This window comes from Sus scrofa, chromosome 3, assembly GCF_000003025.6.
Source record: "Sus scrofa isolate TJ Tabasco breed Duroc chromosome 3, Sscrofa11.1, whole genome shotgun sequence".
NCBI lineage: Eukaryota > Metazoa > Chordata > Mammalia > Artiodactyla > Suidae > Sus > Sus scrofa.
The window spans coordinates 102,014,570-102,029,513 of record NC_010445.4 but is presented as its reverse complement, the minus strand read 5'-3'; the positions used below and the strand labels follow the sequence as shown (position 1 = coordinate 102,029,513).

Sequence of the window (14,944 nt, the reverse complement as noted above, 5' to 3'; positions counted from 1 at the left end):
AAAACAGGATTTGAAGGGGGGTTATATTTACAAAGTAAATTTAGAGCTTTTGGGCATGCAACTCAACATCTGAATTCTCTTCACTTAAAAACCAAACTAGGAGCTTTAATAGGTGTTCACAAAGAAGGCTACGAAAGTATTGCAAAATGTTAGCCTTATATACCACACACACACACACACACACACACACACACACAAACACACAAATCCCCTAGGCTAATCACAGCAGAGACAGACACAGAAAAATAACTTTAGAAGCTCAGCTTTGAGGTACAATACCTTAGAGCTCTCACTTGGGCGTTTCCCACTCATGCTCTTTTCAGTATCAACAAATATGATTTATGTAACGGAATACATGTTAACGAATTCCTTAAAAAAGAATCACAAGTTCCATTTTATATATACAACAAATTTTTAATTATGTACTGAAAATAAATTACAGGAAATAACTTTAAAATGCAACAGAGGACAAAGTCACAATAAACATTCCCATTGAACTCCCTTGGGTGGATGGGTGGGGAGGGGCGGTAGTGAGATTGCAGTGCTCAGGGAGATAAATATCACAAATATATCAAAAACTTCAAATTGTCTATGCATTCACACACTGACATGAGCCACAAACATTCCTTCACAGGGACTGTACTCAATTAGCCTACCACAGAACCAGATTTTGCCATAAACTACAAAACTTTTAATACAAAATCGTATTTATATATTTATAATTCATATACATGCCCTATCTGTGATTTTAGAAAATAAAAGCTACACACTGTACAGACACTCTTAACTCATAGCTGTAGGCAACATTTTTGGATGGAATTTCTCCCCCAATAAAATTAATGGCATTATTTTATGTACATGAAGGCTAAACTGCATAAAGACAGTTCAGTTTCCCAGATATGCATCTCCTTTTAGGGCAGGTTTATAAATTTAAAAAGGCAAGACAAATGTACACCTCAGAATCACTTTCTTAGCTATAAGAGTCATGTAATTTCTGTGAAGCTTCTGATACATGCATTTATGTAATACTGGTATTGAAGGCAGTAAAGCAATATATACTTTTAAAGTCGTGGCTCAATAAAGGCTTCATTGTCATTCCAATCTGATTCTTGATACAGTGATTCATAACTTCTCTAAAAATTAAAATTTCAATGGGACACTGTGTTAAAGAGACTCTAAATAGATTTCTTAAAATATTTCCCTGAAACATCCTTTCACGTAAGACAAATTTCACTAACATCAGATTAAGTAAAAAGAAAAAAAAAAAAAAAAGAATTAAACATGGCACTAGTGTGCATGATAAACTAATGCTCCTCAGGCAATCATCATGTCTTAGGAGCCATGAACAGAATGCTTAAAACCAACAAACAATTTCACACTCTGTGGCAGCCATCTGTGAAGCCAGTTATACTAAACTACTTCTACAGTTGATTGTAAACTTTGGTTTATTTTTATTGAGTTCTCATTGTACAGCAAGCATGAAAAAAAGGGAGAGTGGAGTCCATGAGGAGATGAACTGTCAGTCTGTCTTTAATCTGGCATGATGAGACACCTGGTCAGTCAGGCCTGCTTTGATAGAGTTTGTTACAGACTGCCTTATGTTTTCCTCCATCAAATTATCACCCAGGGGCTTCAATACCTGTGGTATGAGAAATGTGCAAAACAAATAAAAACATGAGGTAAAAAAAGAGTTACATATAAAAATAGATATAAAAATTCAATTCAAAGCAATGAAGAAAATAACCAGGAATGTGGGAAATAAAAAGATGTTTCTCCCAAAAAAGTTATGACATACAAATAATGCAGTTAGACATTTTATAATGCAACAAAAATTACTTCCTCCTATTCAAACCATTTACAATTCCTATGAGATGGATGTGCAATTCCATACCCTATATGCAGCATCAAATCTGGTATGTATACAGCATTTATGCAGACCGGCCCAGACGGTCCTGCTTATTGTCCTACATGTATAAGTGTGAACACTTCAGATAGAGAAAAAAGTTAAAAATACTGTCTAATTTTTCTTCTTGTTATTGTTGGATGACAGTCTCTGTCGCTGTGCTGATGAAAGAGCACGATGAACCATTCGACGTCTAGTAACTTCAAACAGTTTGGAAAACACCTAAAACATGGAGTGATTCGTTAGGAGAATGACTCAGAGTGCCCTGAAGTTAAAGAGTTTAAGACTACAAGAATTTGAGACTTTGTAGGTTTCTCACCTTCCTGGGACTCCTCTGAAGCAAAAGAAAAGAGAAATGCAAAAAAATTTAGACACAGTTTGTTGACACAGCACAGATCTTCTGACCTAGTGATCATCTTACCTCAACTATACCGAAAATAATTTTACACACTTTAGATCTTCAATTTACTTGTTTTGTAATAATGGCAACTCTAAAATCCTAGAATCAAAGCTGTACAGGAGATGACTGGTTTTCAAAGATGACACTGTACAATTACTGAAATTCATGTTGCAGAAAACTAGTAATGGTGCAAAATTTTTAAAGTAGATAATATTTTCAAGTGAAATAGTGATAGCTCTTTCTTTGAGGCTGAAGAATGAGATTTTTTTTAAGACATAAAAATTTAAGTTTAACAAATATCCAAATACAAGCTTCCAGTCAGATCTGAATAAGTTGAGCATTTCTCTAAAGAATAAATATAAGATCCAAACTAATATAGTGGATCACTGAATAAAATAATGACATTATTAATATAAAAGTCAACATCCAATCAACTTTCTTCAAAAAATGGTTTACTTCTTCAGTCTCTGAATTTAAAGTCAAAACCAACATGGACCTGGAATCTCCTAGACCTTCAAATAAGCCCAATACTTCATCGGTTCAGAAGTGGTATCTGAAAACACCTTTTATACTGTCCCTCAGTAATAACTGTAGCTTTCATTCTGGTCCTTGACACGATGCTCATGTATTTCATGGTGATCATCATTTTAATGACAATGTCCTTAAATGAGATTTTCTGAACACAGGCGATTCCAGACAACAGTTGGCTGATAAACAATAAGGCTCTCCTTAGTACATGCTTGTCAGGCCCAACTTTGAATTCTGGCTTGAGGTAAAAAATCATGATTTGAATTCTGGTTGAGATAACAGATTATGATTAAGAAAAGCTGGTTCTCTGTTTGTGGTGCTTTGCTTTGTTCATTAGTATTTCCAGAGTACAGAGGTCAAAAAAGTTCCTTTGATGTAAGAATTCTCTATAAGATTGTTCTTTGCAGTACATCAGTAAAACACTACTATCTTCATGGATGGCAATGAAAACATGAGTATCATCCATTATTTTTCCTGGAATATACGCACGCATTGCTTCTTGCCAGTATTAGTAGAAAATTTCTTTTGCTTTTCTAGAGCAAAAGAATTGCATTTCCAAACTTCTTTCCTTACCTTCTTAACTCTTGCACTGATTATATTTTCTTAAAAAAAAAAAAAAAAAAAATCCTGAAAGACTATGGCCCTGCCCACTTGTCTGGTACAATTAAGCTAAAGACCAAGAATCTATCCAAAGGATATTATAGATATAAGCCAACCAAAGCACACTATAATTACAACTTTAAAAGAAAAAAATCCTTCAGTTCGTACTTTATATTCAGATTATACAGCTAAACAAAACAGAAAGCATCTTTTTGCTGCTTCCCATATAAAGTAAAAGCACATGTGCAAATATGGAGGGGCGTGGGGAGATAGGGTGGGAATGGGGACTGGAGGAGGGGTAGGAGTCAGAGGGATGAGATTAGTCACTGAAAAACCAAAAAATAGATACCAACCTGTTCCCATAGTGTTTCAGCAATCTGATCAATCATTGTTCCAATTTCTCTGAACTCCCCAGAGTATTTAACATATGCCCAAGTACAAAGAGATGTCAGTGCTAACCCCATGACAAGGTTACACAAGACAGCTATAGAGTTTAGGCCAACGAAGCCAGTCAGTCCTGAGATTATGTACATAGCAAACATGACCGCAAACAGTGTGGCAGGGGTACGAGCAGCATAGAAGATATTTTTGCCATCATTGTGCTTAATAAAATTTGCATAGGTTTCTTCAATTTCAGCCTCAAGCTGGTCCTGATAACGACGGCAGAATTCATCTCCACCCATTTTTTTTACTGAACGAAACTGTTTAATCGCCACTTCCTTGAGATCCAGATGTTTTCGCTCCAGATCCGAAGGTGCAATGTAAGGCTTGTCCCCACCACATACCTGCACAGACAGGATTGAAGCAGGACAGATTACATGCCGGAAATAATTCCCTGATCATAGTTTCTAAGTCTCAAAAGTCAAACCACCTAACAGTTCAGTTTTAAATTTGTTCATATGTCAAATTAATTAATATTGGTATTAATTACAGACTAATAGAGACAAAAAAAATTACACTGGCAGTTGAACCTGACTTCACTTGACTCAGCAATACACCAAAAGAGTACAAAAGACTGCTGGCAAGACATTGAGTAAAAGATAACACATAAAAAAGGTACTTTAATGTTTTAATACTTAGTAATACGCTCAGCATAGAAAAAGCTATTGGCCTTAAGCTAATGTTACTTACATCAGAAGCTACTAATAACAGCACTCTGAATCATGTGTCAGAAAATACTGCAGTGTGATCTATGTAATAGTTTACTACCCATAACATGCACTTTAACCATAGGAATATTTCTTAGTTTATTTCCAGCAGAGATGATAAAGGGAAATTTGAGAATGATGTAACATGACAATGTATAAGGAGCACAAATTGACTCAATTATTTTAAATAAAAAAATCTTTTATCTCGTTCTAGTGTCAAATTTAAATTTTAGTTACAAACCTGCTCCATGCTTTTGCAGTAAATCTCTCTTGCTCCTGCTACTGCAGCAAGATTATTAGCTTCAGCTGTTGCCTAAGAAATAAAATGTGCCAGTTTTATGCAAAATAACTGATAACTATACATTCTGATTAAGCCACAAAATTATGTACAACGACCAAGTCTAAAAATGAATCAGAGAAAAATATCAACTTCCAGTTTTCCTTTCTAATAGAAGGAACACCTGCATAAAGGTCATAATAATTGCTTCTAACAATTTTGTTTGTTAAAATGAGTTTGTAGAAAAACCACATACACCCAGGAAATTACAGAGAATTAAACAGATACAACACTAAATTGTACCAAGTCTCCAGATGCAAAGAATCAAGAATTCCTTATATGGTTCTCCCATAATCAGTATTATTACACAAGAGACATTTTTAAATCCACAAAACTGCTTACTATATGAGTTTTATGAAAAAATAAAGACAGTGTTTAATCTACTATAAGACTGAGAAATTGCCCAAAGTAGTAAATTTAAAAAAAAAAAAGAAGAATTAGGTTTAGATAACATTGTCTTTAAAAAGAAAAAAAAATCTATATTCACTAGAAGCAGCTCTCTAGTATTAATGTCAAGATTTCAAACAACTTTCCTCATCAAACTCAGAACAGAAGCAGGCTGGTTCAGCAAGGCCCATATGAAGCTATCTTCTTAAACAGAAATTTTCTTATTTGAGCAACTGAAGAGAAGGTACTGAGGACCCTCATTTCTGATGGCCTGAGTGTGTCCAAGGTCTGCAATCTGTGGTTACAAAAACTCAGAAACACTTCAGGACCCATGCCTTAAGCATCTAAAATGTATGTGCATGCACAGAGGCACCACCCCATTTCCAGCAATTATCTCTAAAGCAAGGACTTTTTTTCTCTTTCATAAATAAATGTACGTACAACATACACACACTACCTGAAGCATGGACTTTGGATGTGGAAGTTCCTCTCCTTGATAAATTTTAATGTAAGCCTAAAAAATACAGAAGACTTGTTATATTAGTAGGTTATTGTAATCTGGCTCCACATCCCTAAACTAAGAAAAATGGTTCACATTATTAAAAGGAAAGTGTAGGCTTTAAAAAGCATACACTCTCATTCCAAAGTTAACCCTATTCTCAACATTATTATGTATATATTTATAAATAATATCCTAGAGAAATGTCTCTAAATGTAATTCCAACTTGGCATAAAAGTTATGTCTCATAAAAGTTATATATAAAATGCCATTTACTTTATGAAAAGAAGGCTATAATTCTCCCCTACCGCCAATGTTTCAAGTAAATATGTAAGGAAACATTTTAACTCAGTAATTTACTTTGAACAGCTTAAAGTACATTGCAGTTCAAGGGAAAAAAAGAAGAAAAAAACCAAACCTACCTAATTTGTGGTTTAAGAGTAAAAAGGAAAGATGAGAGTTTTTAAGTAAGTTCCATATAGGAATCTTTCATCTCACCTTCCTGACTCTAAATTAATTCATAACTAAACAAAGACAGTATGAAAGAGATCAAGTATCCATTAAATAACACAAAAATACACTTAGTTTACACTATTTTCCCTTCCACCTATTTAAATCTACTACCAATAAATAAAACCCTCTACAATGGTTTTGCTCTGGCAAGCAAGCTATAATGACTAAACAACAGCAGAGAGGGAAAAAAAAATCTATGAATAATTTGAGCTTAGAAACAAGTTTTGATACTTTCAGCTGCTCTCAGCAAGTCCTCAGAACTCTGAGAGAAGACTTTTGTAAGAACTGAAGATGCAGGAGTTCCCATCGTGGCGCAGTGGTTAACGAATCGATTAGGAACCAGGAGGTTGTAGGTTCGGTCCCTGCCCTTGCTCAGTGGGTTAACGATCCGGTATTGCCGTGAGCTGTGGTGTAGGTTACAGACGCAGCTCGGATCCGCGTTGCTGTGGCTCTGGCATAGGCCAGTGGCTATAGCTCCGATTCGACCCCTAGCCTGGGAATCTCCATATGCCGTGGGAGCAACCCAAAGAAATAGCAAAAAGACAAAAAAAAAAAAAAAAAAGAACTGAAGATGCAGAAGTATGCTTGCAGTACCTATTATCATTCTCAAATGATAGAGTGGTATTATAATATTATGGTGAATGGTTCACTCTCCATATCAGAACTGGAGAAAAGTAGGGTAACTCTAAATTCATAAATAAAATCACTGTCTAGAAGATACAAGTTGTCTGTTAGAATCTTAAATATCCTTAAACATTGATACACCCAATTCAAGGCAAAAAAATTATAAATTTTACTTTTTTGTTTTAACATAGTAAGAAATTTCTTACACATATAGATGAATTTTAAGTCAGCTATTTTTCTAACTTAGACAAAGTCATTTAAAATGAGTTTTCCTACCTTAAAGTATTCTACAAGATCTCTACAAGTGACTTTAGATCCACTTATCTCTTTTTCTACTAAATTTTCTGGGGCAAGCAGCAATGGAACCAGATTCCGAAGTTCTCTTTTAAAGTCTTCATCAATATCTAGTGGACATGGAATTAGTCAGCATGTTAATCAAAAAAGAGAAGTAAAGAAGACCCCATTGGTAAGAGTTAATAAAATTCTATTTCATGAAATAAAAGTACCATATTTCAGTGTAGATTAATTTAAAAAAACTCATCCGAACACACCTCACTGTCACATCTCATAGGAAAAAATATAATCCCCCCTACTCTACTTACTACCCCATTTCCCTCATCTCCAATAATTCTTTCAGCTCAAATAATAAAACAGTGTACCAACACATATTCCCACATTAAGTATTAACTATTCTTTTTTTAAAATGGCCAGCAATTCATGAAATTGTATTACATTCTAATACTAAATTTTTTTCCAGTCATACTGTTAAAGTTTTGTCAATCCTCAAGCTTTCTGCCATCATGCTTAAAATAATCCTAAAACATACACAAAAAATCATACTATCACCTTGAAACAGACAAATCTAATTATATCAATATAATATATTGGAAAGCTTTTTAGCAGACTGCATCAGATGAAATATTGAGATGTTTTTCTCAGCCTTCAGTATTTTTAGGACATCAGTGCTGAGCAATGGACCACATTATAAAATGTCAACCAATATGCCAGGTGTTTACAACAAAAACTAATAAGACCACATGGAGGATTACAATCACACCGCTAACAATGCATCAAAATATCCTCCAGTATAAGAATGAAAATTTAAGAAAGGACATTTTTTTTTTTTTGACTTTCAGCCTCTAACATTAAGTTCTGATTTCATCAAGAATGGGAATTCCCACCTTTCAATCTCCCATCAAAACTAGGATTAGTTGCAACTTTAAGACCAGGATGTGGCAAAAGGAAGCAACCAAGATTTGAGAAACAATTGTGAATGTGCTTCCTTACATTCTGCAGCTCTTCATGTTGATTTTGTTTTACCTAGGGGCAGAAGGAGACAGGGTGAAAGTGCAAACAAGAGAAAAAATTTTAAAGAAAACGCACACACACACACACCTGCATGTACACTCAGATGCTACTCCAGAGGGTGTTTTTGGACAACATAAAATTGTACTAAAGACCCATTTCTTTTTTTCTTCTTTTTTTTTCTTTTTGTCTTTTTGTCCTTTTTAGGGCCCCACCCACGATATATGGAGGTTCTCGGGCTAGGGGTCTAATCAGAGCTGTTGCTGCCGGCCTACGCCAAAGCCACAGCAACGCCAGATCCAAGCCGCGTCTGCGACCTACACCATAGCTCACGGAAACTCAGACCCTTAACCCACTGAGTGAGGCCAGGGGTGGAACCCGCAACCTCATGGTTCCTAGTTAGATTAGTTTCTGCTGTGCCATGACAGGAACTCCCTAAAGACCCATTTCTAATCATTTGGTAAGATTTCCACTCTGTCCTAAACCATTACAATGTGTTTCCCATGTTAGATGTTGAGGATATGAATAAATACAAATAATAATTAGTCATAATATCTAACACCAGAACAACAAAATGTGTTTGTGATTTATAAACCAGTTAATTTGCCTTTAAAGTACTTATAATGGCAAAGAGAAAAACAAAGTACTGACTGGCCTACAAACAAAAAGGTTGGCTTTGAGCAAAGTAAAAGATAAGGTATGTAGTCCAAAGAACCTTAAAAATTAGTTGGGATTTCAGGTCTCATTCTAAATGATTGTGACTTACGATTTACTGGTGTTTTTTGCAAAACAGAAGTTATTATTTTCTGGAAAAAAAGTCCTACGCTTAGATATTTAGTAACTACTTAACTCCAATACAACTCACATATTCTCCCAAAAACCATTCTTACAAAAAAAGCTCCATTCATAATCAACAAAACCTGAAAACTACCTAAATCTCCATCAAGAGTAGAATGGAAACACTGTTGCCTACTCATATCATGGAATACTGCATGTCAATGAGAGTTAAAGTGAACCAAACTCCATGCAACAATATGGATTAATCTCTGAAATGTAATATTGGGCAAAAGAATACATACTGTATGTGATTCCTTTCATAAAAAAAAAAAATCCAAAAATAAAGCCTGTTTGAGGTCAAAATGGTAGTGAAGGGTTTGTGAAGTGAGGGGGTTTGTGGATAGAGGTAGGTGCTTCTGTGGTTACATGGTTCAATTTGTACAAATTCATTAAGCTGCCCACTTATGGTACTTTTCTATATCGCTTCAGTAAGATACAGTAAGTTTAAAAACCTTGTCTCTGGAGTTCCTACTGTGGCAAGTGGGTTAAGAATCCAACTGCCGAGTCTCAGGTTGCTATGCAGGTATAAGTTTGATCCCTGGCAGTGCAGGAGGTTAAAGGATCTGGCCTTGCCACAGCTGCAGCACAGGTCACAGCTGAGGTATTTCTATATGCCGTGGGTATGTCCATAAAATTAAAAAACAAATAAGAACCCCCCAAACCTTACTGTCTTTGAAGTACATAATTAATGAATTTAGTTAGTATGCCTGATGTGTTTTGTGTTAATTTCCTCTGAACAAAGCAGAGAAAATGCTGATGAGTGAAATTATCTCTGACAGTCTGGAAATGCCTTTCAAATAATCTAAGAATGAGGACTTAGTTTTAATCTCATTTTAGGATTAAAAAAATTACGCTGTATCTTAGGTCTTCGAATGTGGTTGAGAAGCTAAATGCATCTTTTCATAGGAAAGAAACAAAATTTTATTACCGAAAGAGAGAAACCTCCTACTTATGAAGAAAGGGATTTTTATGTACCTTTTGCGGATGTCAGTAGTGGGTCGTATTTGGGCTTGAGGGTTTCCCAAAATACTTCCATGGGAGGGCACCTTTGATGAGGTTACTTCCAGGAATGCACTGTGTGGCATTTTGCATTGGCCAGGCCAGGAGTCTGGATATTCACGTCCCACTCCCAGTTATCAATAATTAGTTAAGTGACCAAAAGCAAATCACTTTTCTAAGTCCCAGTTTTGGAGATAAATGTTTAAGATCCCTTTTTAGTGCTACATGCTGCAACTCTATGAGATAGTATTCCTTGGAAAGCGTCTCACAGTATTTGCGCTCAATGCATGCACATTAGATTATCCAGCTTGTCCCAAATGTTCAGAAGTTCAGCTGGGCCAGAAAGAAACATGCATGCAATATGAATAGATCAATAAGTTAGTCTACTTCAAACTTGTATCCTTTGAATATTAATTTACTGAAGAGGCAGGTGGCTCTGGAGAGAAATATTTGTTCCTTTATTTCTGTTCAAGGGCATTTCTATTATTCCCTTTAGCAGGAGTGCTACCGACTTACTTCTCATCAGTTACACATGGAGTTATCCGGGCTAACTTGGGACACTCAATTTGCTACGATGATAACTTAGAGACTTGCAGTCTTAAGCAGTAGTCCAAGCAGCCCACTCCTTCACCTGGCTTAGTGCTTATGCTCTCCTTTCTAAGAAACAGGGGCTTACCTGCAATCTCTTTTCAAGGAATTGTTTTCCACCTTCCAAACCATATGAATGTTCATAAGGATAACTCCAATCTCGAATCAAAAACATTAATGTCTACAGAAAGGGGAAAAAAATCATTTCCTATAAAATTTTACAAAATATCACTACTTTAATAACTGAAGCATCTCTTACTCCCCCGAACAATCCTTTTCAAAAGTTATAGTAACCAAATGGTTTAATACTACTCATAGTTCAGCAATCCCACTCCTGGGCACCTACCCAGAGAAAACCACGACTCGCAAAGACACATGTACTCCAATGTTCATTGCAGCACTATTTACAACAGCCAAGACATGGAAACAACCTAAATGTCCATCGACAGAGGAGTGAATCAAGAAGATGTGGTACATATACACAATGGAATATTACTCAGCCATTAAAAAAAAATGAATACCAGCATTTTTAGCAACATGGATGGACCCAGAAACTATCATGCTAAGTGAAGTCAGCCATACACTGAGACACCAACATCAAATGCTTTCACTGACATGTGGAATCTGAAAAAAAGGACAGACTGAACTTTGCAGAACAGATGCTGACTCACAGACATTGAAAAACTTATGGTCTACAGAGGAGACAGTTTGGGGGGTGGGGGGATGTGCTATGTGCTTGGGCTGTGGGATGGAAATTCTATGAAATCAGATTGTTAGGATCATTATACAACTACAGATGTGATAAATACATTTGAGTAATAAAAAAATAAAATAAAATAAAATAAAATAAAGCAAATAATACTACTCATAGTTATAACAAGAGCCTACATAAGCCAACAACAGTCTCAGCTCTTATACCAAGCAATTACCTCCATTTGAGAACCTCAACTCTATATAAAGAGTTACCACAAGCAATAACATAGGATTTTAAAAAATAAACAAAAGGCATATCAGGGTATATGGATCATAAGTTTAAGCCAAGGTTGTGTAACAAGACCAACTAACCTAATTAGAGCAAGCAATTCTTTCACAGAATTTTTTATTCATATATGCTTAGGTTTCTCAACTAAGCACGACTGACATTTTATGAGTCAGATAATTCTTAGCTGTGCTTGGCTGTCCTACTCCTACACATTTTAGGATACTGAACAACACATCTGGCCTCTATAAACTAGAAGCCAGTGGCATTAACTTCCTCCACAAAACTGTGACAACCAAAAATGTAGCCAGACATAATGGCAAACGCCCTCTGGGTGGCGATGTTAACCACGAAAAAGTGATATAGGCCAAAGGAGAATATATTTCATCATATACACAAAATGACACCATAAGCTACCCAAATATTTCATAAAAGTGATTACTTGAGCCAGACAAGACTGAGGCAGAATCAGTGTAAACCTACTAAGAATCACCAGTGACACTGTCATACAGGAAGGACTTCACACACTGATGAACAGCGTGGTCAGTCTCACCCACTATGACACAACTAACCAAACAGTGCTATGTCAACTTATAAATTACATTTACTTCAAAAAAGAAACTATCTGAAATTAGCTTCATTTTTTTTTTTTTTTAAATCTCTGCCATGATAAGACTCCACAGAAGCAAGCAAAGCAAATGCTTCTCAAATAACTCTACCCAGGTTAATTTCTGGCTTAATATTCTGTACCTAGCATTTAAAAGAAATGAAAAAACATAAGGGGGGAGAGATACAATAAATTCCAAAACTCTTCTATTTGAAACAAAAATACAGAACAACAGGTCTAACCTCAACTTGTAATACACCACACACACAACACTGTTACTACTAGATAGTAACACTGTCTAGTAGTTTATCATGCATAAAAGAAACTTACACAACTGTCTCAATTTTTGGAATTAACATCTAATTAGGAGAAACATTACTAACTTCTTAATCTAATCTAAGTAAAAAGTATTAAGAATCAATCTAAATCCATTTGTTCTATTTCCTATCCTGTAAGCTGCTACCGAGAATTGGTGATGACATTGACATTAACAGTTTCAACTCTGCTTGATTTGCTGCTAAAAATTAGTTTGGCATAAGGTCCTCATGTCTTCAGAGTTCCAAGATGATATATATGACTTACTAATTTTTTAATAAATTTTTTAAATGATAAAATATTTATTTACCTGAAATGGTTTCTGGTAGATTTCTTCCATTGCAAGTCTGCCATACTCTGTAAATAACTATTAAATCAAATTATTTAAGATAATGCCCCCAAAGAGGTTGAAAGAAGACATCTATGAAGCTGTTCTATATCAGATCACTAGCTATCAGAGCTCTTAAAATCACTTGAAAGCCAAACATTTAATTTTTTAAGACTGATCATATATTTAAATTTCTTCTAGTTAAGAAGTTGTACATCAACTTAAAACCATATAATAATCAATCTTCTTACAATATCATAGGTTCTTGGTGTAAAGTCACCGCATAGTGGGAATTAAATTTTTAATACTTTGGCACACATTCTTTGAGACATACATACTTGCAAGTGTTGAAGATCATCTTCTTGAATATTTTGAGACAAATTATATACCTGTTAAAACAAAATTTTGTTTTTATTAGTGCTTTACTTTGAATACTCAGCTGTGTATAACCTTCCCTGTGGAAGTGAAGGCTATTTTATATCGTAGCACAAATGAATGATTCAGTCACTATCTTAACTAGTGGTCCATGTAAAGGATGTTCTTTTTTTTTTTTAACAGTCAGGATAAAACTTTAAAGGGAAAGCAGTAGTTGTAGATTATATAAAAATTATGAATACACACATATGGGGCAAAGAAAACAGCAGACTTTTTAAAAGTAATTATACAGTAAGTTTCTTTAATGTTATGAACATGACTCTTTTTTTAAATGGCCGCACCGTGGCATATGGAAGTTCTCAGAACAGGGACTGAATGTGAGCCGCAACTGCGACCTATGCCATAGCTTCGGCAACACTAGATCCTTTAACACACTACACTGGGCCAGGGATCAAACCTGTACCTCCACAGCAACCTGAGCCACTGTAGTCAGATTCTTAACCTGCTGCACCACAGTATGAACTCCAACATGATTTTTTTTTAAGTTAAGAATTTCCCCAACTATTTTTCTTTTCTTTTTCCAGCATATGGAAGTTCCTGGGCTAGGGGTCGAATCAGAGATGCAGCTGCAACCCTACACCACAGCCACAGCAGTGCCAGATCCAAGCTGCATCTGTGACCTATGCCACAGGTTGTGGCAATGCCAGAATCCTTAACCCACTGACGAGGCCAAGAATCGAACCCAAATTCCCACAGATATTATGTTGGGTTCTTAACCTGCTGAGCCACAATGGGAACTCCATCCAAGTGTTTTTCTAAGTCAATAAATGTGAAGGGCATAGTTCTGTAAAGAAAATTCCTCCCCAGAACATTCGTAGTATACAGTTAATAGCTATTCAGTGGGTGCCTCAACTACCATCAACTCTAATATGGTTCTTTTTACTTAGGCAAACTGATCGGTCTAAATAACTTAACATGAAAATTTTATCAGACTATAATAGCTAAAAAAACAAAACAGTAGGTGGCACTCTTGCCCTTTTTCCATTTTTTTAGGAGGCTTCCTAGGCACATAGACCAGAGCTGATAATGCAGTTAAGTACTCACAAGAAAAAAAAATTGGAGAAAAGATTCACTAGGTCTAGTCCTTCTGAGTCAGGTCTTTAAAAGATGACCTAGGTCACCAAAGAGAACAATGGGTGTCCAGAGTGTCATCTCTGCTAAGAAATAACTTATGTCTAAGAAAACAGGATTACTTCAAATATAGAACAATTTGTTCTAATAGCAAGTCAGTGATAAATCACCTGGAAGTCAAGAATATAAACAGCTGATATAGGCCAGCAAACCTAAAGTGATATTCTCAGCTGAATAATTCCAAATGGGTACTTAAAAAAGTAATTAACGACTAAGGTGACTAAACTCTAGATTTAAACTTAAAAACTAAAAGCATGACCAACCTATTCTCACCCATATGTGCCTTAGCTTTTAGAAACAGGTTTAGATCCTTTCATTGTTAGGGCCAAGTTGCAAGTAGCAATGAGGAAAGAAGATTTGTTTATCACAGATCATTAGTACTCAGCATACTGTGTTGTACTTAATAGATGCTCAATAATTATTTGTTGAAAGAATATATGATGAAGGGATCAATCTGTCATTGATCTATCACCCAGATAGC

General features: G+C 35.5%; 1 protein-coding gene across 13 annotated transcripts in view; it reads right to left on the bottom strand.

Moving 5' to 3' along the window:
• ATL2 (atlastin GTPase 2) overlaps positions 394-14,944 on the bottom strand; it is a 71,932-nt gene continuing 57,381 nt past the window's right edge. For 6 of the 13 annotated variants that reach the window (XM_003481236.4, XM_021087617.1, XM_021087611.1 and 3 more), the window contains 9 exons: positions 13,236-13,286; positions 12,880-12,936; positions 10,757-10,849; positions 8,121-8,259; positions 7,216-7,343; positions 5,761-5,817; positions 4,821-4,892; positions 3,785-4,216; positions 394-1,639 (listed from right to left, as the gene is read on the bottom strand). In XM_003481236.4, the coding sequence (XP_003481284.1) occupies positions 1,520-1,639; positions 3,785-4,216; positions 4,821-4,892; positions 5,761-5,817; positions 7,216-7,343; positions 8,121-8,259; positions 10,757-10,849; positions 12,880-12,936; positions 13,236-13,286 (1,149 nt within the window). In that variant the 3' untranslated portion in view covers positions 394-1,519. Of the gene's footprint in view, positions 2,126-2,222; positions 2,238-3,784; positions 4,217-4,820; positions 4,893-5,760; positions 5,818-7,215; positions 7,344-8,120; positions 8,260-10,756; positions 10,850-12,879; positions 12,937-13,235; positions 13,287-14,944 lie in introns of all 13 variants that reach the window. The other 7 variants (XM_005662612.3, XM_005662613.3, XM_021087612.1 and 4 more) reach the window with 3 other exon arrangements.